The following is a 27061-nucleotide window of genomic DNA, read 5'->3' on the forward strand; positions in this document are numbered from 1 at the left end:
CCAAATAGTTCTTTGCCTGATAAAGGGTTAATTTGTGTCTCAAAATGGTTCAGTCAAATGCTTCATAGTATTTTAATACATCTTTAGTATACTAATGATACATCAAATTCATCATTTGGTAACTTCAGGTAATATTTCGAGAAAAAAGTTGCAAATTTACTAGATTAAAGTGATAAATCTACATGAAAAAAAGTTGCAGATTTAAGAGATTTAAAGTGGCAAATCTGCGTGAAAAAAGTTGCAGATTTACGAGAGAAAAGTGGGAAACACAAATAAAAACAGAGTGCATCATATTCAGAATTCAGCATATTTACAGTCTTTGTTCAGTTCCCAACTTTTTTTGGAGTCAGGGTTGTAAAAGTGGGGCTGGGGGCATCAGACAGTGAAGTATCAGGATTGTTAGAAGGACTTTGGACCGTTCCCAGTTCTCTGGCACCACGTGAACCAGCCGCCCTGCTAACAGATGTTTGTATCAGACGGGAACACTGCAGAGTTCCAGTCTGTCCCAGAGCTACAGCCACAACTAAACCAAACAGTGACACCCAGTCAGTGGCTGCATGATTGCAAATGAATACACATGCGTGGGGCCACACACACTCGTGCACACACACAATTATTTTCTCCACCGCTCAATAAATAGTTGATTTGCAGCCAGTCAACAGTGACGACTCCCCGCTGCGGTGCAGCTCGGCTCTCTGTGGACCTGCCAAGCACACTGACACACATCCTCCTGCTGCTGCATGTTGTTGCTGAATACAGCTGAGTAACACTTTCACTACACTGTAAAAAATGTTTGTAGAAATTACAGTAAAACACTGTCAAATTATATCAGAAATAGGGCGTGAAATTAAAAATGTAATATCACCGTAGTAGACACTTTTAATTACCGTAAATCAAAAAATAGCACAAAACTTTTACTTTTTTCTGTCATAAAGTTTAGAAAACACAGTTTTGCTGTAAAAAATATTCGATTTTTCATTTAAAATTAATGGAGAAATACCATAACGTCACAAGGACATAACTACCCTAAAAATAATAGCAGACCAAAGGACCTAACAAAGGACCTAAAATGACCAAAAGAGTCACAAAACGGACAAAAAAAAAGACAGAAAACGACCAAAAGAGACACAAAACCATCAAAAAAGATACAAAATGACCAATAGAGACACAAAACTATCTAAAAAGACACAAAATGACAAGAAAAAAGACAGAAAACGACCAAAAGAGACATGAAATTATCAAAAAAAAGACACAAAATGACCAAAAAAATACGTAAAATTACCAAAAAGAGACACAATAGGGATAAAATGGCAAGTGATTTTTCAGTCTAAATGACAGATTTAGCTGGTATTTACATTTAAATTTACAGTAGAAAACCCACTCACTGTATTTTTTACAGTAAAGTTCTGGCAACCACAACTGCCGGTATTTTACTGTAAATTAAACAGAATATTTTTTACAGTGTAGTAAACACACTGATGTGTGCAGCATATGTGCTGCAGTTTGATTTACTGCTTGTGGTCGCTGTTCAAATGTTCATAAAGGTTTTGTCACATTTTGGATCATGAAACTGCAGCCACACACACACAAACACACACTGTGACAACCAGCAGATGATATAACTGCAGTGTGTTTGCAGAAGGCTGGAGTATCTTCTAGCTTCTAGTGTTTCGAAATTCCCCGTCTGCAAAAACAGGCCCACAGTGTTTTATTTTACTGTGAGTCAGGAGACGGGCAAACAGTAGCTGTAGCAGTAAACACCAAGGATAAACGCCACGGGCGGCGCCGTTCCTCATCATCGCCTCTAATTCACCTCAGCTCTTCAGTCAGACGGAGCGTCTGAGCAGCAACGGCACGAGAGGTCGTCTGAAAATAAAGTCAAGACGACAAAGAAGTGTAAGCAGAGGGGAAAAAACTCACAGCAGCACAGACAATACATTTGTTTCTATGAACTACACTTCATTTAAGTTTGTATATTGCATGTGCACTTGAAGTGTGCTATTTTGGATGTAGTAAGTATACAAATTATGTATTAATAATACCAAAGATGCACTGATATACAAATCAGTATATTAAACTATTTTGAGACACCATTAAAATGCACTTTAATATATTTACTAGATTAGATTAGATTGACTTTATTAATCCCACAGCGGGGAAATTTCTTTGTTACAGCCGACCACACAAATTTCACACAAAATTTAAGATAAATATAAAAAAATAACAATCTAAGAAAAAGACATTTAACAATATACAATATACTATATACAACTTAGTGCAAATTAAGTGAGGAATGTGCAGAGTGCAAATTATATGCAAAAATGTGCAGAAGAGAAAGAAAGTACTTTTTGAATATGTTTTCTTTTACTTGAAGTACATTATGCTATAATGCATAGTTTTTTCATTTATTTGGCTTGCGTCCTTATGTGTAAAAAATTGCACAAATACACACTGTGCATGTATTTAATCTATTTAAATGTATAGTTTTTTCTTTTATTTTGTGTTTGTAATTGACATTTTACTCACATTTGTTTTACCACTGAATTTTTTTTAAATAAAAGCAAAATGAAAAATTATATTGAATGCAAGAGATGACTATTAATACATGTATAATAGATTTTAAAAATGAGTTTTTAATTCAGTAAAAAATTGAGGATAGTAAATTAAAACGTTTATTAGAATTTTAAAAGACTTATAGTGCACTGAAATATTTTTTAGAGAAGTTGAGAGGAAACTTGAATAAAGTGTATTTGAAAATAAATAACTGCATTAATAATAATAAAAAAAGTGTACTTAAGGTTATGTGGGTGCATCTTAACCCTTTATCAGGCAAAGAACTATATTTGGTTACTTCAGGTAATATTTAGAGAAAAAAGTTGCATATTTACTAGATTAAAGTGGCAAATCTGCGCGAAAAAAGTGGGAAAAAAGCAACTTTTTTCTCCCAGATTCACCACTTTAACCCTTAATAGGGCACTCATTGAAATACTTGCAAATTCCAAATTTCAACCCTAGAGAATATTGGAGGATATTACATACTGCCAGAATGTGTAAAAAAAAACATACGAAAATAATATTTTGAGAAAAAAGTTTACAAGATTAAGAAAAAAATAGATTAGATTAGAAAAAAATGCGCAGATTTATGAGATTTAAAGTGGTGAATCTGGGAGAAAAAAGTATCTTATTTCTCACTTTAAATCTCTTAAATCTGCAACTTTTTTTCTTGCAGGTTTGCCACTTTAATCTAGTAAATTTGCAACTTTTTTCTCGAAGTATTACCTGACTCTAACTACCAAATACAGTTCTTTGCCTGATAAAGGGTTAATTTGTGTCTCAAAATGGTTCAGTCAAATGCGTCATAGTATTTTAATCCATCTTTAGTATCCTAATGATACATCAGAAATAGCACTGTGTGCATGGAAGTATACCAAGCAAACTCTTCTTCTGAGCTGTTGCTGAGTAACACTCTGAATATAAACAACATGACTGTACAGAGCTGAATGTTTCAGCAGACAAAGCCACAGTAGAGTCCCACACTCACACTTCCATTGGCAGCTCCTGGGCTGTTTGTATGTTCCATGTGGCTGTTGATTCTGCTGTTAGAGAGTCATTGTTGTTGCCAGCAGCCTGGCACGGAGAGTGGGGAGCCGGGCCAAGCAGAGAGGGCGCTGGGTGTCCCCCGAGTCCAAAGTCCTTCACCCACTTTCACAGTGGAGTCAAGTAGAGGACACTTCAGTCAGACAGCAGACAGCGTGCTGCATGTCTAACGTCTATAGATGAATAACAGAATGTCATGTTTTATTCAGTGTTCATGTTCAGGAGAGATCTGACATGTCAACATGTTGTCGAATCCTCGGGCAACCGACTGAGAGCTCAGGTCCATTCATTGACTAAATCATTCATCTTAAATGAGAAGACAGCACATTGTTACTGTTCTTATATATGATTTAGATTCATCTTCAGCCCTATTCATCTTTAAACAAGTGAAAAACGGCCCGTCAGAATCCTTTTCATGCTGTAAAAGGACTCTTTCTTTGGAAAAAAATAAGATAAAAGAAAGAAGTTGCAGTGAATGGATTTGCGGACATTAACGTCTTCATAACTTTGTAAAAAAAAGTGTTTTGGTTAGGTGCCTATTCCAATTCTGAAAGTTTAGATAAAGTAGTAAAGGGGTTTAGAACATTATGATATATGAGTATATGAAGTACATTCTCATGCTCAATTATGTCTCATAAGTTGTTAAACAGATTTAGTGAGAAAGTATACCTTTTTTAAACTGGAAAATCTCTTCAAAATACAACATCAAGACACCAAGACCTTACATTTACATTTAGTCATTTAGCAGAGGAAAAGAGAGAGAAAAGAGAAATCCATGCTGTGATTCAGTTTTTAAAAAGAATTGCATTAATCTGCGATTACTTGGATGGCGAGTACTGCTGTTGTGGAAACCCAATTTTCATGTTGCTACAATGGGGACTAACATTCTCCCACATGAATTAAAGTGGGCTCATCGAATCCACAAGGGTCTCAGTTTTACAGTGAACCCAATCAATGCCAAGACTGTTTAGGGACCTCTTTATGCAGAAATATTCAAATACAATCGATGAAAATAAGACATTGATACTAATAAAAAATACTTTTTTTGTCTCAAAATGCATGGGATCAGCATAAAGTGGGCATGTCTGCAAAGAAGAGACTTTTCTCCTCACTTAGATTTGAAGTATTTTTTAGTCCCTTTTCCAACAAGCTGCAGAGATCTTTAGAACTTAAGCTTTACAACTGAGCTCACTACAGACAGTAAGACTGGCTGAGGATGCCTGCGTCCGAGTATTTTATTAGGTTAAATGAAGCTTTTTTTTTGGTTGTTCGCTGCTGCTGCATGTTTTAAATCATAATTAAGAAGAAGAGAAACACATTTGAATGTGTTTGTTTCCCCAAAATCGATAAAGGAAACTAGCAAAACTCCCAGTAAAGAAGCTTTGTCTTTTGCCTTTTGAAATGTTGGAAAAGGTCAGATTCAGCCTTGAATTTAAAGAGAAGATTTGTTTTTTTTAATGTCTCTTGGAATATAAAGCCATATATTTTTGAGGTTGTTGCAGACAAAAGCAGCTGTGAAATTCAAACTAAAAGAGCCACAAAAGTTAAAATCCGTCATGAGTAAAAAAAAAATCCTACACTGTAAGTACTCCTTTTCTCACACACACACACACAACCCAAAAAGAGTCAAGAGAAAGCCGCCTCATTTAATACCTCAATCTCTTCGGAGAGAGAGGCTGCCTGGTCACACGAATCTGGCAGCTGTGTTTGTGTGGAGACAAAGTGAATGGCTGCGGGGTGAAACTGTGCCACAGCGCGGCTCAGGATTAGAGCCCCCGATGGCCCGTGGTGGTCCGAGTGGAGCCAAACCGGAGTATCAATGACATGGGAGCATACTCGCTACAACCTCCATATCAAAGCATGGGGTGACGGAGGAGAGGCCCAGTGATTGGCTCTGCTCAGGGCTCTCTGATCGGCTTTTATTCTTAATTGAGTTTTATTTTAGTGGGATTCTCTAAATGCTATCTGCAGTGTCAGTGCAATATCTTCCAGCTTTTTGACGGAGAAACAACAGATTTAAGTGTTTTCAAACCGTTAATATGCATTTGTGTATTCTCTATTCAGACTAAAAAGGATTTTAAGTTGAAGTTGAGTTATTTTATGTCTCCTTGTGCTTAGAATCTCCTGAGAGAGGAGATGTGTGAAAGCCAAAGGAAAATGGAGAGACCTATTGAGATACAAAGACATCTGGTATGTGCTGCCAGGAAAATGACAAAAGCTCTCCCTCCAGTCATCTCTCTTTACCTCTCGCATCTTTTCACCCGCTCATTATTGCCCTCTTTCTCCTAGTGCTCGCTCTCTGTTTCTTGCCCTTCCTGCTCCGGCTCTTCCTCCCTTTTCAGCTTCTTCTCCATATTTCATTCTCCTCTCTTGCTGCCCTCATTTCTGCAGCTCTCTCCTCTTGTCATTTTTGTCCCTTTCTTGCCTCCTTCCTCCTCTCATCCTCCGTCTACCCCTCCCCCCCGCGTGCTCCGACTTCAAACCGCCACCCGCTTTGCCTCCTCATCTTCTTACCCCCCCTCCACACATTATGAACACACAATCTACCCCTCAGTTTTGGACTCTTTTGCTTTCCCTGCGTCTCCTCTTCCATGTCCTCTCCCCGGTGTGTTGTGATGGCAGCCAGGCAGGCGACAGCTGCAACAGCAGACAGTCGGACAGTGGGCACCGGCCGCGGGGGGGAGGGGGGGGCGGGGGAGAGGGGATGAGGATGGGGGAGAGAGGGGATGCAAAGATGAAGACAGTCATAAGCGATAGTGTTGGAGGGGGAGGTTACTTTTTTTTGTTGATCTTATTTCGAGGCACAAACAGAGACGTGGGGCCTGCAGGGCGGGGCCCGTATCTCAGCTGTGTTGATGCAGCGTCGGCTCGCTGCCAGTCAAGTTTCTGTATTTGTCCTCCTGACAGACAGACGAGGTGGTGGCGGTGGCGGTGGCGGTGTTGTGCCTAAACAAGCAGCAGCTCTGGGGGGATGCAGCGGGGTGAGGAGGTGTGAAGGTGTTGTGAGCTGCAGAGAGTCAGAGGGAGGTTTCAGAGGGACTATTGGGAGTTTGTTGGGACCTGATTCGCTGACTCAGCGCCATTGCAACAGCTGTTCCACCCTCCAGGCTACACCTGTTTCTGTTTCTGCACAGGAGAGGACGGTGCAAAAGCGACTCATGATAGGGACGGGAAGAAGGATGGGCTAGAGAAAAGGGAAATGTCTGCAAAAAACTTTGCTAACTGCTCTCAAACATTCAGAAATAATCTTCATGACCAAGAAATTTGCTTCACAAACACGTGTTTTCATTAAAACCCGACAATTTAAAACACTTTTGCATAAACAGCCTCATGCTTGTGCAAGTGAGCTATTAAAAGCAAGGTTTTAATGAAAAGGGAGATGTTCAGGATTGCAAGAGTTGTGTGAGTTTGTAAACAGATGTTTTATTATAGTTTTATTGATGTTAAAAGCTGCCCCCATCTACTTTATCAAGAATTTCTCCATTTTAAGTCTGTGTTCACAGTGGAGGTATGCAAAAAACTTTGCTAACTGCTCTCAAACATTCAGAAATAATCTTCATGACCAAGAAACTTGCTTCACAAACACGTGTGTTTTCATTAAAACGCGACAATTTAAAACACTTTTGCATAAACAGCCTCATGCTTGTGCAAGTGAGCTATTAAAAGTAAAGTTTTAATGAAAATGCAGATGTTCGGGAAGTAGTAAACAAACAACTTATTACATGAGACTTTGATTTTATTGCACGAGTTGTGTGAGTTTGTGAGCAGATGTTTTATTATAGTTTTATTGATGTTAAAAGCTGCCCCCATTTACTTTATCAAGAATTTCTCCATTTTAAGTCTGTGTTCACAGTGGAGGTATGCAAGAAAAACTAAGAAATTAAAATTAAAGGAAACTTGGGATAATTAATTGATTAACAATTATCTTTTTTATTTTTTTTAAAGGTGAAGTATGCCTTTAATGACAAAATTAAGTAAGAGAGAAAAAAAAAAAAAGAGACGTGTCCGTAGGGGCATGAGGGCTTTCTTCTCTTCTTTCCCAGCGTCATGCTCTCGGTCGGTGACCTTTGCCCTTGTTACCATAACAACAAGTTAATGACACAGCAGACTGAGCAGAGGCAAAAAAAAAAAAACACCAAACAATAACAGTCAAGGTTCATGTGTCCTTCACTGTCCACAGTAACTCTCAACTCTGAATATTTGCATTTGTGAAGTTTCTATAAACGTCTTACAGCTTGTGTTAGGAAATACAGATCAAGTGCAGAATCATAGAATACAAAATTAATAACAAACTATTTTAGGCATCTTTAAAGATCCAGAAAAGCACTATATAAATCTAACGTATTATTATTATTATTATTATTATTATTATTATTAATAATAATTATTAATATAACTTCTCCGTTTTTATACCATATTTAAATGAATATCTTTGGATTTTAGACTTAAAAAAAAAGACATTTACAGACATAATGTTGGACTTTGAGAAACTGGGATGGACATTTTGCCGACATTTTATGGACCAAATGATAAATCCTTTACCTGTGAATATAATTGACACATTAATTGATAAAGAAAACAAGTCTTAGCTGCAGCCCTAGTCTTACTTTGGGATGAGATGGGAATTTAATTTGTAATTCTGCCAAAATGTCAAAGAACTGAACTTTTGTAATCGTGTTAGATTGATGAATTAAAATGGATTTCACCAGTAACATCAGAACAACATCAGGGTCGACTCAATGAAAGACAGACTCAGATAGTAAGTCACAGAAAATCATCGTGATGCATAGCTTTGAGGGTTTTCTTTTGCACTTTAGAGGTCAATGTAGACAGAGAAAGACTGTGTTTTATATAAGAACAAACCAAAAAAGAAATCCCGAGAAGGTCATTTTTGCCACTTTATTCCCCAGTTATAACAGAGATGTCAAATGAAGGACAACACATATTTTTAGCTCAACCAAAGATGCAAAACCTGCAAAAACCTGCATCTCCATAAACCTGCAGTGTGACTAAGCTGCATCTCTTTATTTACCCGTTTCTGTTGGGACTTTCCAGATTAGAAGCACCACATGCCAAACAAGTTAGTTTATGGTGTTATAAATGTTGATGTAAGTGGCTCTGACAGAAATACCTTCACTCAGCGGACGTTCAATGACTCTCCTCTGTGGGGAAATATGTGAGTGGGCTGCAGGCTAATGTGTCACCTGTACTCGCTGCTCTGACTAACCAGTCTGGGGATCATTAGTCGGGTTAAAGCTCGCTGGTTACTGCTCAGTCACTGTTTGAACTGTGACTTGGTGGCATTTCTCAGCCGGGGTCGGAGTCCAAGGACGGAGTGAAAGAGAGGTGGCAGGTTAACCCTTTATTTATCAGGCGAAGAACTATATTTGGTAACTTCAGTGCAAAATGAGGTCCCCATGTCTCTCTGTTTGGTCGTAGAACCACATGGACTTGTACGAGGAGAACTTGACTATGACAGCATATTAAGGCCAAATATGAATAAAAATAAAAATACAAACCAGGGGGCAGGGGGGAGGGGGAGTTGCAAATTTACTAGATTAAAGTGGCAAATCTACAAGAAACTTGACATGAGTATTCCCATTTTATGTGACTTTGTACCTCTACTCCACTAAATTTTGAGGCAGATATTGTATTTTTTACTCTACTACATTTAGCCGACAGCTTTAGTTACTTTTCAGGTTAAGATTTAACATGAAAAATGTGATCAATTGAAAGTGATTAGACATTTTATTAAATTTAACCACATAGCGGTTATTTAGTGGTTTAAGTGAGCCCTGGCTTGAAACAATAAACAGCTGCTTACATAACTGCAGATAAAGGAGATTTAAAGTGGCAAGTCTGCTCGAAAAAAGTTGCAGATTTCCGAGACAAAACTGTGGGAATGTGTCGTTTTTCTTGCAGATTCACCACTTTAAATCTCATAAATCTGTTCATTTTTTCTTGTAGATTTCACACCTTAATCTCGTAAACTCTCAAATTTCTCAAAATATGACCCCCCTCCCCTGGTCCGTATGTTTTTTTTACACATTCTGACTGTATGTAATATCCTCCAATATTCTCTAGGGTTGAAATTTGGAATTTGCAAGTATTTCAATGAGTGTCCTATTAAGGGTTAAAGTGGTGAATCTGGGAGAAAAAAGTTGCTTTTTTTCCCACTTTTTTCTCGTAAATCTGCGACTTTTTTCGCACAGATTTGCCACTTTAAATCTCTTGAATCTGCGACTTTTTTTCAAAGTATTTCAATGAGTGCCCTATTAAGGGTTAAAGGTTGAATCAACATGTAATCACATGGAGCAGGAGGCTGCTGCTCTCTGTTGGCTGACAGTTTGACAATCAGCAGGTGTTTCTGACAGCTGATCGATAAAACTCTCTGTGACAGAGCTGCAGCTGGAGCGTCTCCCGCTGTGTGCCCTGCAGTCCGCCGCCAAGTCTGCACTCGCTGACAAACTGATGCACACCTACAGCCACTATGTTTGCATACATAAACTATTCCGGTTCCTGCCCTTATTCTCAAACAATTTTCCCACTAAGCTATTTACATAATGAATATTCCAGTAATATTCCAGTTTCCATGCAGCCGAACATGCTCTATCAAAATCCAGTAGATTCCCTTTCACAATATTTAAAAGTAGGTAAAGTAGGTGTCTGTGGTACTTTCCACCAGTGGTGGAAAGTACATTTACTCAAGTACTGTATTTACTCAAGTACTGTACTTAAGTACAATGTTGAGGTATGTGTACTTGACTTGAGTATTTCCCATTTTATGTGACTTTGTACCTCTTCTCCACTACATTTTGAGGCAAATATTGTATTTTTTACACATTTAGCCGACAGCTTTAGTTACTTTTCATGTTAAGATTTAACATGAAAAACGTGATCAATTGAAAGTGATTAGACATTTTATTAAATTTAACCACATAACGGTTTATTTAGTGGTTTAAATGAGCCCTGGCTTGAAATACTTAGATAACTGCATCAATAATAATACTCTAATTATATATTTGAAATATATTTGAAAACCTGAGTGGGTCCATTCTGCATAACAAGTACTTTTACTTTTGATACTTATTTTGATGCTGATACTTTTGTACTTGAACTGAAGTTAGTTTTGAATGCAGAACTTTTACTTGTAGTGGAGTAATCTCACATTGTAGTATTAGTACTTTTACTCAAGTAAGCAAGAGGTCCTGGCTGCAGACCTCCACTGTCTCCAATTTATCAGCTTTTCCACAATATACAAAATGGCTCTAACAGTGATACTTTTACATAAGTAAGTTTTGAATCCAGGACTTTTACTTGTAGTGGGGTAATTTCAATGTGTGGTAGTGGTACTTTTACTGAAGTAAGAGATTGGAATAGTTTTTCCACCACTGATTATCTACAGTTGAAACCAGAAGTTTACATACAATACTAACTAACTCTAATGTTGTCAATGAACCTATCAGAAGCTTCCAAAGACATGACAGCATCATCTGGGCTTTCCCAAATAGTTTCAAGGCATAATAATGTTAGTGTATGTAAACTTCTGACTTTGAAGAAAATAATAAAAAATTGTCTTAAAAAATCCTTCTCTCATTATCCTGGCATTTAGCAAAAAGAAATAATTTTGGTAATCCTAACGGACCTAAAACAAGAAAAGTGATTGTCTGATTTCATGTCAGACAGTGAGAAAAAAAAGCATATGTGCCTTTTTTATAGTGTATGTAAACTTCTGGGTTCAACTGTACAGTATATGTCTAAATCTAGACATGGACATACAACAGTCCAAGGAGTCAAACTGTAATGTTGTTGCTAACCAATGACCGATCCCAGAAAAGACAATACAAAAAATACAGAAAAAATGTTTTTGTAATAATCTTTGTGGGTTTACAGTATCATTATGTAAACATACTGGCATTTAAAAGGTTAAAATTCTGAAAATGTATGAATATTTGGGAGTTATAATCGGGCCATTTTTATTCTCTGACGTAACAAGAGGGAGTCATTTTAAAGGTTATAATTAAGATGCTGTGCATGGTCAGAAACAAACGTAACTATAATGTTATCCATCTTACTGTTTGCTTTGATCACAGAGCTGCGGGCCCTGGTTATTTTATCTAGCGTCCCTCAGTACAGAAGGTTAGAAACAGGTCATTGATAAGATAAAGTGTGACTGATATCAGCTTTGTGCAGAAACGTCTCAGTGGAGGACAGATGCTCTCTGCATGTTAAAATAAATGGGTCACCTACTGTTTGTACACTGAGACAGTGAAATCATGTGATCAGTGCTGCTGCAGTTATTCCTCTTGATAAACAGTAAAACAGACATTTTACAGTGTGATTAATGAACGCCTGGGATATTTCCCATAATGCTTCATGCTATGGTTGCTAAGACTTTAACAGGGAGCTCTGTGTTGCTCTCTTCTCTTTCTTTGCTGAACTCTATTTTCAGATAACATTTCCAGCAGCATTGTAAAAGCCACATTATCCTCCAGGACTTTTGTGTGATGAAATGTGCTGCGATGCCTCCGACGCCCTCACGTTGTGTGTTATTTGTGTATCGCTGCACTTCAGGACAAACATGTTGATCTTTAGTGTTTGACGTATGGATGAAATAACGCTGGTGGCAGTGAAAGACCTGCGGCGACGTGAATGTATGAACGTGCGCAGGTGGCGTGGAGAAGCTGCACCGAGACGTTCTGGAGGCGTGAAAGTAACACGATGATGTTATAATTAAATCAGGAGGAGAGCGGGAGCAGGTGGACGAGCTAAAAGAAGCCTCCATTCAGCTTCTAGATAGATAGATAGATAGATAGATAGATCACCCAAAAAAGAAACAAAATGTCCAAAAAAAGGATACAAAATTACCAAAAAAGACACAAAATGACAAAAAAATACTCAAAATTACCAAAGAATGGAAACAAAATGACCAAAAAAGACACAAATTGACCACAAAATGATCAAAAAAAGACACAAAAAAAGACACAAAATGACCAAAAAAGATAGATAGATAGATAGATAGATAGATAGATAGATAGATAGATAGGTAGATAGATAGATAGATAGATAGATAGATAGATAGATAGATAGATAGATAGATTTTATCCATCCCAAGCTGGGAAATTACAGTGTAGCAGCAGCATTACACACAGAGACAATGACAACACAATTAAATAATTAAATAAAAAGAACAACCTAGGCATACTTCAAGCAATAAAATATAAAAATACAATAAAATACAATAAAATACGATAAAATGTAATGTAAAAATATAAATAAAGTGTCTAAAGAAGGAGTATGTATTAAGGAGTAGAATAGAATTCCAGTGCAGAATAAATATGAATATACAGTATAAAAATGTTGGTGCTATGAAACAAATAAGGTGCAATGAACAGTGTGCATAAAAAACACATAAAGTGCATAACGACAGTATGTCTGTCCCCGTCGGCCTCTTCTTCTTCTGTAATTCTTCTTATAATCAGGACATTTTTATTCATTCTTCTTCTTCTGTCCTCTCTGTTCCCACCATGCCCTCCTCCTACACGCCATGATTTCCTTTTCCACCGTATGGATGTGCTCCATATTTATACACACTAAACAAACCAGGAAACAAGGACACACCCATCTGAGCATGCAAACACACCATTTCTCTCTCTCTGAGTCTGTCTGCACTCCATGTTTGGTTTTTCAGAGACAGAGAGTTGGCCCCGAGGAGACAGCTGTCCCTCACAGAGACGACAGCATCAGAATAGAAAATGTCTCTGAAGTACCACGTCACTTCAGTATTCCCATTTTATGCCATTTCATACATCTAATTTACTACATTTCAAAAGGAAAATATAGCAGTTACTTTGTTTATCTGGCAGTTTAACAAACTAAATGTATGAACATCTTTTTAAATATTATGCATTTTTAAAGACTGAAGAAGAAAGAATTTCCCTTCGGGGATGAATAAAGTAATCTATCTATCTATCTATCTATCTATCTATCTATCTATCTATCTATCTATCTATCTATCTATCTATCTATCTATCTATCTATCTATCTATCTATCTATCTATCTATCTATCTAAGAAAGAATACATTTGAGAATATAACATAATACTTTGATACTCAAGTGTATTGAGATTCTTCTTACTCTCCTCCTGCTGATTATTTTGTCTATAAATCAATTATTGTTTGATCTATGACCTCGGGAAATACATTTTAAAAGCCCCATACCAAATATAAGGTCATCTCATTTAATATTCTGCAAATATTCTACCACCACTATTAAGCCAAACCTTCAGCGATAGGTCTGTTTGGTAATAAATCTTCTGACCAGGTAACTATGTTCAAAATCTTTACTTAAAAAAGCAAAAACAAAAAACTATGTTTGCTCCTCAGGCTGCTTAATTATAACTGACACCCAAGAAGCTGTGACATCACAAGCAATCCAAAGGAGCATTTCAACATTTCTCAATTAACTATTGAACACTGTCATTACTGCAAGAAAGCCAACTTGTATTTTTTGGCCTAAAACAGTGATTTAAGTTGGTAAAACTTGGAAATATAAATTATTGACATTTAGGGCAATAATGTAAGTTAGCACAACAAAGGAAGCCAGTTGTCTGCTCAAAAACAAGTTGGTGAGTTGTTGTTACTTATATCTTTAAGTTGGGGTTCACAACAAGGGACAATAGTTCTGATAACTCTTATTTCTTTGTTGGGAAATGCAGGAAACTGGTGAAATTCGGTCATTAGCAAAAGCTAGCGGCTAACTGATGCTAGCGGCTAACTGATGCTATTGGCGCTGCTTGTTACAGCTACAAGAGTAGCCATTAGTGTATCAATGCTAACTCAAAATTGTGGTCGCAATATTAGCTGACAAGTTTTTACAATGTAAATTATACATTATAGTGCAACTTACAGTTGAGTTGACAAAAATCAGAATTCAGAGTTAAGCAAACTCAAAAACAAAACTTAAAATATTTAGTTTAATTGTCCAACTTAAAATTTTATCGAAGTTTGTTGCCTTGAAATTTTAAGTTCACCCAACTTTTCTTTTTTTTGCAGTGTATGGCTCTTACACGTTTATAGTTTTTAATGAAATTAGAACAGTGAAATCTGCACTTGCATTCATCACAGTCCCTGAAACATCCCAGCACTACTTTTTGTGCAATCTGTGGAATCTACTCTGTTATTTGTGAAATATTGGTTGATTTCTCCTCTCGACCAAGTATTTGAGGGGAATTTTCTCTCATACACATCAAAAAGTTGTCTGGAGCCTCAACTACACACCATATACAATGTTAAATCTTAATCTGAAAGGTAAACAGTAACTACAGCTGTCAGACAAATTTAGCAGAGTGAAACAATATTTCCTTCTGAAATGTAAGTGCTTTAAGAGAATGTAGCCTCAGTCGGCGATAGTGACTTCAGACATTTATTTTAATTATTTGAGATTATTAGTCTGAGTACAGGACTTTAGTTACTTTCAACCACCAAAAATCCAAATTTCAAAGTCATTCAATATTCAATCATATGTGAGAAAGAAAAGCATCATATCGTCATGTTAAAGAAGATGGAATTGTGGCAATTTTGCTTTAAAAAAATACTGGGTAACGCTTTATAATAAGGTCCTTAATAACCATTAATTAACAAGTAATAAGGCATTGTTCTCGCTTTAGATCCGGTAGTTGAAAAAAGCATAGTTAACTTATAGTTAACTTATAATAGATGAGCAATAAAGTATATTTTAATATCAATGAGCAAACAAAATAAGATTAATAAAGGCATGGCAAAGACATAATGGGTGGGTCATGGGTGTTTATAATGCTATTATGAACAATTATAAGATACTCATGAGGCTTTTATTAATGTTCTTAAGCATTTGTTGTTAACAAGTTTCTTATTAGTGCTTATAAATCTCTTATAGCCTGCTATTAGCTGTATTATAATGCCATTATTAACACTTATATAAGCTTATAAACACACAGTAATGTTAATAAGCATCTTGTAAGGACTTACAAGGGCCTTATTACTTGTTAATTAATGGTTATTACAAAGACCTTAATATAAAGCGTTACCAAATACTGAAATGAATAATGGATTATCAAAAAAATTTCCTGTTGACTAATTGATTAATCTGCTGAGCTCTCTGTGTTTTAGCTGTAACATGAAGTCATTAAACTTATTAAACCTCCTCCTCAACCAGCTGCAACATTTAAATCCTGCTCACACCTTAATGCATCAGAAACTCAGCCTTGCTCTATCACACAGTGTTAATAAAAAGTAAAAATTTATTTGTGTATCCTAAATCTTCCTCGGCCCATGCTACACCTCCCAACCAAGTTTCATGATGATAGTGCCAGTAGTTTCAGTCAAATGTATTTATATAGCACATTTACAGACGGCTGAGCTGCACCAAAGTGCTTCACATAAAAGTGCAAAAAGTGCAATAAAATACAGAATTGACAAAGGTAACAAAAAACAAACAAAATTAAATTTAAAATAAATTAAAAGAAGATGGGATATTTTTAAAAGCATCGTGGGATTACTAGGGCAGCTATTCTCAACCTTGGGGTCGGGACCCCAAATGGGGTCGTGAGATGATTTCTGGGGGTCGCCAAATCATTTTGGAAGTCAGCTCTGTCTCCACTGTGTTAAAGTGTTCATGTGTTTTTCGTCACTTAATGTCTTTTTTTGGTCATTTTGTGGGGGTTTTTGTTTGTCATTTTGTGTCTTTTTTTGATCATTTTGTGTCTTTTTTTGATCATTTTGTGGTCAATTTGTGTCTTTTTTGGTCATTTTGTTTCCTTTTTTTGGTCATTTACTGTCTTTTCTGATCATTTTGTGTCTTTTTTGGTCATTTTGTTTCCTTTTTTTTGGTCATTTTGTTTCTTTTTTGGGTGATCTGAACTGTGCGTGTGAGATTGTGTTCAGTGAGCGGGGGTCACAGACAACATGCATGTTAAATTGGGGGTCGCGACTCAAAAAGGTTGAGAACTACTGTACTAGGGGACACTATTCCCTAGCACTTGCCTGAAAAAAAAACTTAAATAGAAGGCAAGAGAAAAGAGGGTTTTTAAGTGGGATTTAAAAACATTTGCTACTGAGAAGGCCCTGTCGCTATTAACTGACAAACAAACCAGCAGAAACTTGACCTCCTTGGTTGCGGTTATAATAATAATATATGACGACATAACACTCTGAAGGGGAGTTTTTGCATGTAAAGTTTTACATGAATCACTTGTACTTGTAATGGAGAATTTTTGCAGTGTGGTGTTGCTACTTTTATTAAAGTAAAGGCTGTAAATAGTTCTCTGTGACTATGGAAATGTGTGCCGACTGGTCTGAGATCAATGCTTTATCAGTGAAACTGGTCTCCTAGCGAGCTTGTGGACAGAGCAGAGCACAGAGAGGCACACCTTTATCACATGAAAGGTTTGTGTGTGTGTGTGCGTGAAGGAGTGCATGTGTGTGTAAACAAAGACGCCGCTGTGTGTGTGTGTGTGTGTGTGTGTGTGTGTAGTCGCTCTCCACCACCCTTTGCATACGCCTGTAGATAAGTGAGAGAGAGAGCCTCCACCTGCCTCTCAACTGTGTACACTCCAAATATTTCCATAGCCAGCCCTGACACGGAAATGAAGCAGGAAGTCGTACATGGAAGAGAGAAAAGAGACAGAGAGAGGAGGTGAAATGTGAACATTAACAAGGAAACATTAAAATTACTGTTAATGTATTGGAAAAACATTAACCTGGTCACATGTTCCCACTATAGGAGGAACCTGACCAGCACCCTGCTGCGACCACACCTGCAGTGTAAACACTGAAGCTGACTCATTCTACATGTTGCTTCTCCTATGTGTCAAAGTTTAGCTTAGAGCAGTAGTTCTCAACCTTTTTGAGTCGCGACCCCCAATTTAACATGCATGTTTTCCGCGACCCCCGTTCACTGAACAGAATCACGCACAGTTCAGATCACCCAAAAAAGAAACAAAATGACCAAAAAATGGAACCAAAATGACCAAAAAAGACACAAATTGACCACAAAATGATCAAAAAAGACATAAAATGACAGAAAAAAGCCAGAAAATCACCAAAAAAGACACAAAATGACCAAAAAAGACACAAAATGACAAAAAAAATACACAAAATGACCAAAAAAGACACAAAATGAAAAAAAAACCACACAAAATGACCAAAAAAAGACATGAAGTGACCAAAAAGACTAAAACACATTAACACTTTAACACAGTGGAGACAGAGCTGACTTCCAGAATGATTTGGCGACCCCCAGAAATCATCTCGCGACCCCAATTGGGGTCCCGACCCCAAGGTTGAGAATAGCTGGACTAGAGGTTTAGAGTATTAACCCCCTGAAATCTTGGGCTATTATGTCCTTTTAAAAATCTATTAAAAAATCTTCACCATGCCTCACCTATATGTCCTGTTCATTCATTTTAAACTTTGACTTACTTGATAAAAAAGTTGAACCCAAAAGAAACAAAGGAAAACACAAAATCTGATCTTGAAAATAATATTTAAATACACAGAATTTTGAATGTTGCAAATATGAATACAGGTTGCAAATATAACATATAACAGCTAAAATGAGGATAATCTCTAGTTCTATATTTTTATACTAGATATATTTGACATTATCTCCGGTTTTACTTGCCTGAATATAACCCAAAAAAATTCTGGTTTGGAGTTTCAAGCCATAACTTTATTTGGAAGCTGATGGAGACTCAATGTTGCTTCATTTTTATGTCTTCACGTCATGAAGAAGTTAATATGCAGGTGCTTTCATGGACTCCAGAGTATTAAACCAGACCAGAAACTGGACTTCATGTTTTGGTTTTCAGGGTTTTTTTGCTCTCAGAATCTTCTCACTCGAAACAACGTTAATTGAACGGACCAATAAGGGATTTAGGTAGATTTAAAAACATTTTCATGCTTCATTAAACAGCAACACGAGGGCTCAGCCTTAGTGGTGATCACTCTAGCAGAGATCCACCGGCACGCCCTGATACTGATTTTATTTGGGGAAAATTCCCCAATTACAGTTAAATATTGGCCAATTTAGTGAATGTTTGAGCTGGAATAAAAAAAGATCTTTTCTATGTGGATTTTGCACCAATATGACAATACAAAGTTACTGAGAAAGGCTGATTAAAAAAAAATAAAAATCAATTATTATATAAATAATTACATATAAATCGTTACATTGTCAACTGATTATAGTATAAATTGAAAATGAGAAAATTTATAAATATCAATACTGTATGTTCAGTTTTAGCGAAGTACTCATTTAAATTAATAGCTTAATAGTAATATGTTCAGTATAGGTTCATTCTTGACCATTTAAATAAAGAATAAATCAAATTAAAATACACCATTTATAAAGAATGTAAAGCATAATTTACTTCTTACATGTTCTCTGTTTTTTTTTTAAATATATGAGTTTTATTGAGAAACACAATATGCTGATACTGACCAGTAGGTCTGTTAGAGATTAAATTGGTCGGTATTATTATACTATAATACTATATGATGATATGATGATGATGATTCTTTTTTCTATAAATTGATCGAGTGGTTCATAAAAATGTCAGAAAAGCTAAGGTCTTTAAACTACTCCAAAGCCAAAATATATTCAAGTTTCTATCTAAGAAGAAAAAGAAAAAGAGCAAATATTCCCATTTCAGAATATTTCCTGTGATAACTCCTGACGCGTTGAGCTCTTTGCTCTCTGTGGAGTTTGACCTCTTGTCAGAGAGCGTTTACATTTTTAAAAAGTCCCGGAAGCATTTTTTTTTTGCGTGTGTCCTGTGTGTACAGTGCTGTCATCCTTTAACACAAATCTGCTCCTCCTCCTCCTCCTCAGTCCTCATCCTGGAGCCCATAGAGTGGGACGATCTGGGCGGGCGGACCCTGAAGATCACAGACTTCGGTCTGGCCAGAGAGTGGCACCAGACCACCAAGATGAGCGCTGCGGGGACCTACGCCTGGATGGCCCCCGAGGTCATCAAGCTCTCCCTCTTCTCCAAGAGCAGCGACGTGTGGAGGTCTGCAGCCGTCTCTTTAATCTCCTCATTTAGACAAACATCTGTCTGTCCAGACCAGCGTGGCACAATGTGAACTCCAGATGTTTTACATGTGTATAGAAACAAAAAAATATGGCTAAAATTAAGAACATTGCTATTTAAGTTAAACCTCATAACAGTATTTTAAGTAGTTAAAATGAACCCCACCTTGACAACATTTAACCCATTTAACCTGACTATTCACTGGTCTCCTCAGGGGTCAAAAAGGACCCCATAACATTAGACTGGTTTTAGGACATGTAGAAAAAAAAACTTATTTTGGTAACGCTTTATATTAAGGTCCTTGTAATAACCATTAATTAACAAGTAATAAGGCCCTTGTAAGTCCCTACAAGATGCTTATTAACATTATTGTGTGTTTATAAGCTTATATAATTGTTAATAATGGCATTACAAACACCCATGACCCACCCATTATGTCTTTGCCATGCCTTTATTAATCTTATTTTTTATAAGTTAACTATGCTTTACCATTAATTAACAAGTAATAAGGCATTGTTCTCGCTTTAGATCCGGTAGTTGCAAAAAGCATAGTTAACTTATAGTTAACTTATAATAGATGAGCAATAAAGTATATTTTAATATCAATAAGCAAACAAAATAAGATTAATAAAGGCATGGCAAAGACATAATGGGTGGGTCATGGGTGTTTGTAATGCCATTATTAACACTTATATAAGCTTATAAACACACAATAATGTGAAATTTTTTTCTTTCTTCCTTTTCTCTCTTATTTCTTTCTTTTCTCCTTATTGTTGTATAGATTTATGATGATTTTAAACTCGAAGCTATATTTATACAGGGTTTATTTTTTATTTTTTTCTCAGGGTAAATGTATATTGGATTTTTATAGTATTGTGATTTTGTATGTAGTTGTAAAAGCCCAACTAGGGACGGGAGTTGAAAACTAGCTGAAGCTATATCTCTGTATGCAGCACATCAGATGCATGCACTGTATCTATGCTAACTGCATTGTCCCTTTCAAATAAAATAAATTAAAAAAAATAAAATAATTAATAAGCATCTTGTAAGGACTTACAAGGGCCTTATTACTTGTTAATTAATGGTTATTACAAGGACCTTAATATAAAGCGTTACCCTTACTTTAAGTACATTTTGATGCTGATTGATGGTTCTTTTACCTAAGTAAGTTTTGAATGCAGGACTTTTGTAGGATTCTTCATAATATCAGATTTGACATTCACAGTATTTTCCTCATCGTCTCTCTCTCCACAGTTTCGGCGTGTTGCTGTGGGAGCTGCTGACCGGCGAGGTCCCGTACCGGGAGATAGACGCGCTGGCGGTGGCTTATGGTGTCGCCATGAACAAACTCACACTTCCCATCCCGTCAACGTGCCCTGAACCTTTCGCTCAGCTGCTGGGAGGTAAGCAGCCCACCGCCCGCCGGCACGCTCTGAGTCATGATTAAAACCAGTCAGTGCTTCTGTCCTGGTGCAGAAATACATTTCCAAGTCGTCTTTATTGGTTGATTGGCACGACTTCCTCCTGCTGGTCCCGTTCATTCAGCTTTCTGTGCCCTTGTGCTTCATCTTTTGTACATCAGTGGTCAAATACGACCTTAAACGTGTCACTGATAAAACAGAAACTCACAGTGGAAAAGGTCATTTTGTGTTCACATCCACTGCCTTTAAAGTGGTGTAACCTTGCTTGAATTCCTGAGGTTTTTATTTTCCTATTTAACCTTTATAATGCCAGGAATAAACCCCAGTGAGATTTAAAATATCTCTTTCAAAAGAGTCCTAGCCAAGACAGCTGCATGGAAAGTTTCATATAAAAAGACCAGACTGATATCTAGCCATTTTCCATGGTTTTATTGATAATAACCAAAATCATCATCAAGAAAACCATGGAAAATGTCTAGATATCAGCTCTTAAATTAAACTCTTATGAGCTATTTTTGTTGTTATCATTATATTTGTCAAAACAAATGTACCTTTAGTTGTACCAGGCATTAGAATGAACAAGAAAGTGAAGAAAACAATGGGGATCTTATCATTTTTTCCATGACTGTACGTCATTTAACAGAAGGTAACGATAGTTTTCAGAGTCAGTAAAGAGCGCATATGTAGGAGGAAGTTTGTGTCAAATGGTTTTATGGTTGTATAAGGAAGACAAACTTTCTCATACAAACTGCAATGATTTGTGTGCAAAGACAAATTGTAACAGCATCGATTTTTCTGCGGTGCTCCTTACGGTCTGGGTAATTTAAAATTGTCTTTTGGAGTGATTATTAACCATTTTGATACATTTTCGAGTAAAAAACAGGAGCAAAATTTAGCTCCAAATCTGTGTAACAAATGGAATTAACCAAAAAAAATAAAAATGCTGAAACAACTTCTGAGACATAATTGAGCGTGGAGACGGAGTTCTTCTACTCCTTTCATCCTCACAATTTAATTATTTCAACACTCAGGCATTAAAATAGATAAAGACGTCTGAACAGTTTCATTAAGTTGCTTTTTATACCCTGGTGCAGCCGGAGCTCCCCACGGCCGGATTTCTCCTTTTCACCTTCAGATAATCAAGGCAGCGACTCCGTTAACAGCAGCTTTTATTTCACAGTTCAGCTCAAACACCTGCATTATTCTGCTAATTACAAATGTGGAGGCTAAGCTGCAGGCCAGCTTTAGAAAAAACCTCAGCCACCTCCCTCCTCCTCCTCCTCCTCCTCCTCCACTTCCTCCTCCTCCTCCTCCTCCTCACAACTTTTTTTTTCACCTCTTAAGGCAACTCATGACAAACAAATTGATATATCATTTTCACATTTTTTTTCATTATTATTGGTACATTATTGTCAAATATACAAAATTAAGCCTCATTTCAAGAGAAAAAAAAGTAATAAAACCTGAATTTCAATGTTCAATAGTTATAGTGAAATAATAATTAGAGTAGGTTATGTCAAGTTTTGGTCAAACTTGCGTTTTGAAAACATTTTACATTTTTGGATAGCAGCAAAAATAATAAAATAATCACACCCATAGTCCTCAGGGGTCAAAAAGGATCCCACAAGACTTTTAGGGTTTTAGGACATGCATAAAAAAATATTAACAACATATTTATTATTTGTTAATTATTAATTAATGTATTTTATCTATAAAGGATGCAGAGGGGCACATATGCTGAACATTTCAAGCAATTCAATGAAAGTCCTCCTCCTCCTCCTCCTCCTCCTTCTCCTCCTCCTCCTCCACTTCCTCCTCCTCCTCCTCCTCCTCCTCCTCCTCCTCCTCCTCCTCCTCCTCCTCCTCCTCCTCCTCCTCCCACTCTCCTCCTCCCACTCTCCTCCTCCTCCTCCTCCTCCTCCTCCTCCTCCTCCTCCTCCTCCTCCTCCTCCTCCTCCTCCTCCTCCTCCTCCCACTCTCCTCCTCCCACTCTCCTCCTCCTCCTCCTCCTCCTCCTCCTCCTCCTCCTCCTCCTCCTCCTCCTCCTCCTCCTCCTCCTCCTCCTCCTCCTCCTCCTCCTCCTCCTCCTCCTCCCACTCTGTTCCTGAAGCTCTCCTCCTCCTCCTCTGCTCTTGAAGCTCTCCTCCTCCTCCTCCTCCTCCTCCTCCTCTGCTCTTGAAGCTCTCCTCCTCCTCTTCCTCCTCCTCTGCTCCTCAAGCTCTTCTCCTCCTCCTCCCACTCTGCTCCTGAAGCTCTCCTCCTCCTCCTCCTCCTCCCACTCTGCTCCTGAAGTTCTTTTCTTCCTCCTCCTCCTCCTCCTCCTCCTCCTCCTCCTCCTCCTCCTCCTCCTTCTCCTCCTCCCACTCTGCTCCTCCTCCTCCCACTCTGCTCCTCCTCCTCCTCCTCCTCCTCCTCCGCTCCTGAAGCTCTTCTCCTCCTCCTCTGCTCCTGAAGCTCTCCTCCTCCTCCTCCTCCTCCTCCCTCGCTCCTCCTTACACTGTTTACTCCTGTCATCGTCTCACTTTCATCTCCTCTCTCAAACTTGTATCCACACACTCTTCATGTTAATTTATTTTACCTAATAAATTACATTACACAAGCGACTTACAGGAAGAATAAAAACAAACAATCAAGGTCTAGAGCAATAAGAGCTATTAGTGCATCAATAAGTGCTAGTGACAATTCTTTGAGGAGGAGAATAAACTAATAAATAAAGATTACATGCTAGCACAGCTCTGAAATAACCTTAGTGTGTGCTTTAGGAGCATGAGTGGTTCAGACAGTCATGGTTAGTGTTGGTGGTATTTATCTCTGGAGGTGTGCTTCATGTTTCTGTAACACTGTCACTCAGGGTTTGGCTCATGATGGCGGCCATATGCCGGCCCATCCTGCTCTCTTCCATTTCTTCTTCACTGCCAGGAAGGAAAAAAAGGAAAAATTATGTCCAGACCAAATAAGTCATGGTTGATTAAAAGGTAATATCTGGAGATATTGTTATTTTTTTAAAAAAAAAGATTATAAATCAAATGAAAAGACCAGAACCAACAACAAATCCTGTTAAGAAGTTTCATTTATAGAGATAAAAAACTAGGAGAATGTGTTATTTCTCTATTTACGGAGGTGGGAAGTCATTTTCTGACCTCAGTGTGTTTACAAGCTTTAACCCTTTATCAGGCAAAGAACTATATTTGGTAACTTCAGGTAATATTTCGAGAAAAAAGTTGCAGTTTTACGAGAAAAAAGTGGGAAAAAAGCAACTTTTTTCTCCCAGATTCACCACTTTAACCCTTAATAGGGCACTCATTGAAATACTTGCAAATTCCAAATTTCAACCCTAGAGAATATTGGAGGATATTACATACTGCCAGAATGTGTAAAAAAAACATACGAAAATACTATTTTGAGAAAAAAGTTTATGAGATTAAAGTGGCAAATCAATGAGAAAAAAATGTGTAGATTTATGAGATTTAAAGTGGTGAATCTGGGAGAAAAAAGTTGCTTTTTTCCCACTTTAAATCTCTTAAATCTGCCACTTTTTTTCTTGTAGATTTGCCACTTTAATCTAGTAAATTTGCAACTTTCTTCTCTAAATATTACCTGAAGTTACCAAATATGGTTCTTTGCCTGATAAAGGGTTAAGTCATAATGTGGAAACAAAATTAAAGCTACAAAGCAGATAATATTTTACAGCTTTTAATGCACGTTGATAGCTGTTGCTTTACCTGACTTGTTATCAGGGTTAGTGCTTCAACCTCAGTCCAAAAAAGGTTGGGACTTTTTCTTTACGGAAATAAAACAAAATTTGATAATTTGTGATAATCCTTTCTGACATATATTTAATGTTCAAACTTTTACTTTTGTTTATGCAAATAAAAACTAAATTTGATGCAGTCTTTTACACAGTTTCTCAACTTTTTTTGTTATTGGGGTTTATTCTCCTTGGCCTTCAGTCCCAGTTAGGCAAGAACCATTGTCTTTCTTTTTACTTTTTTACGCTTTTATTTGTCTTTTTGATCTCTAACTCTGTTTTGGACTGAGTTTTTATTACTATTTTATTGTTTGACTGTTTTTAGTATTTTATTGTTTTTATTTATACCTATTTGTGTATGATTTATTCTATTTTACTGTACAGCCCTTTGGTCAACTGAGGTTGTTTTTAAATGTGCCCTATAAATAAACTTTAACCATATATCATCTGATATAATACATAATAACTTTACCTCTGGTCCCCTCAGAGTGCTGGAGCCCGAACCCCCGCAGCCGGCCGTCCTTCACCAGCATCCTGCGGCGCCTGCTGGCCATCGAGCAGTCGGCCATGTTTCAGATGCCGCTGGAGTCGTTTCACTCGCTGCAGGAGGACTGGAGGCTGGAGATCCAGCAGATGTTTGACGAGCTCAGGGCCAAAGAGAAGGTGAGGAGTCTGAAACAAGGTTATCATAGTTTTGGATTTTTCATTAGTTTTAGTTTTAATTTCGTTGTGAATTTTTGTTTTCAAATTCAGTTAGTTTTAGTTAGTTTTTAGAGTGAGTTTGCTAGTTTTAGTTTAGTTTTTATTTTTTGAAAATGCTTAGTTTCTGTTTAGTTTTTATTAGTTTTAGTGTTAGTTTTAGTTTTTTTGTAATGGGTATGTGCCTTCATTTCCTTTGGTTTATCATCTCAGCCTCAATAAGGTTATTAACTCTTACAGTTCTGAGTGTTTTGTATTTTGGTTGGAGTGTAAACATCCCAGTCTCAGTAAACATATTCACCATGTGTTCCTGCATGTTCAAATAGAAACACTGAATTATGTATGAAAAAAGTTGACAAAGACGAAAAAAACAAAGGACATTTTCATGATAATTTTAGTTAGTTTTGTAACCACACAATACAGTTTCAGTTAGTTATCGTTTATGAAAAAACTTTTTTTTTTAGTTAACGAAAATGTTTTTTCAATTTTAGTTGTCGTTATTTTGTCAGTTTTCGTTAACTATAATAACCTTGGTCTGAAAACACAGATCCTGATCCATCAGGAAGCTGAATACTGAGATTTTTTTGGAGGAATTTAGGTTTTAATTAGACTTTGTTGGGTTCAGATAATAACTTCAGTTAAATAGACTGAGACAGAGGAAAGGCTGTGTGTGATTCTGATTCATTTATCAGCTTTTTTTTAAGTTTAATTGTTCAAACAGAAGATTTCAGCAGCAGAAGTCACATTTCATGTTGAGGGAGGAATCTCACGTCAGTCTGTCGGAGGTGTTTCTGCAAATTACAATCACCTTAGCAACAAGCCTGCTGCCAAAGGAGGTGTGAGAGGAGGTGCTAATAACCTCATCCTCCCCATTTAGGATTTTTTTTAGGGACTACGGATGCAAACTAGCAGCCTTGCTATAATCCGGCATATTTACAAAGATGTTTATCGATGTTCATTAATGTGCACTGTCCCAATCCAAAAATAAAGTATTCATATTCATATCCGATCTTTTCTCCTCCTCCTTCTTCTCCTCTCCTTTTGTTTTTTCATTCCTCTCTTTTCTCTCCCCCTTCCATGCATCTTCGCTTCCTTTTTCCTCCTCCTATTCCTTCTCACTCTCTCCTCTCCTCTCCTCTCCTCTCCTCTCCTCTCCTCTCCTCTCCTCTCCTCTCCTCTCCTCAGGAGCTGAGGTCCTGGGAGGAGGCGTTGGCCCGAGCAGCTGAGGAGCAGAGGGAGCAGGAGGAGCAGCTGAAGAGGAGAGAGCAGGAGCTGGCGGAGAGGGAGATCGACATCGTGGAGCGAGAGCTGAACATCATCATCCACCAGATGTACCAGGAGAAACCCAGCGTGAAGAAAAGAAAAGGACACTTCAAGAAGAGTCGCCTGATGAAGCTCGGCCGAGACAGCAACTGCATCAGTCTGCCCTCTGGTGGGTGGAGCGGGGAACTGCAGGCACATTTAGTTTAAGGCACATCAGCTGCAGAAAACTGGCAGAGCTTCCAGTTACATGGGGAGCATTC

At 37.4% G+C, this 27061-nt stretch overlaps 1 protein-coding gene across 1 annotated transcript in view; it reads left to right on the top strand.

Moving 5' to 3' along the window:
- Nucleotides 1–27061, top strand: part of map3k10 (mitogen-activated protein kinase kinase kinase 10) — a 59727-nt gene that overhangs the window by 18227 nt on the left and 14439 nt on the right. The window contains 4 exon segments of the mRNA XM_059330730.1: nucleotides 19469–19649; nucleotides 20925–21073; nucleotides 25327–25502; nucleotides 26724–26970. Of these exon segments, the coding sequence (XP_059186713.1) occupies nucleotides 19469–19649; nucleotides 20925–21073; nucleotides 25327–25502; nucleotides 26724–26970 (753 nt within the window).

The sequence above is a fragment of the Centropristis striata genome, chromosome 4 (assembly GCF_030273125.1).
Source record: "Centropristis striata isolate RG_2023a ecotype Rhode Island chromosome 4, C.striata_1.0, whole genome shotgun sequence".
NCBI classification, from domain to species: Eukaryota; Metazoa; Chordata; class Actinopteri; order Perciformes; family Serranidae; genus Centropristis; species Centropristis striata.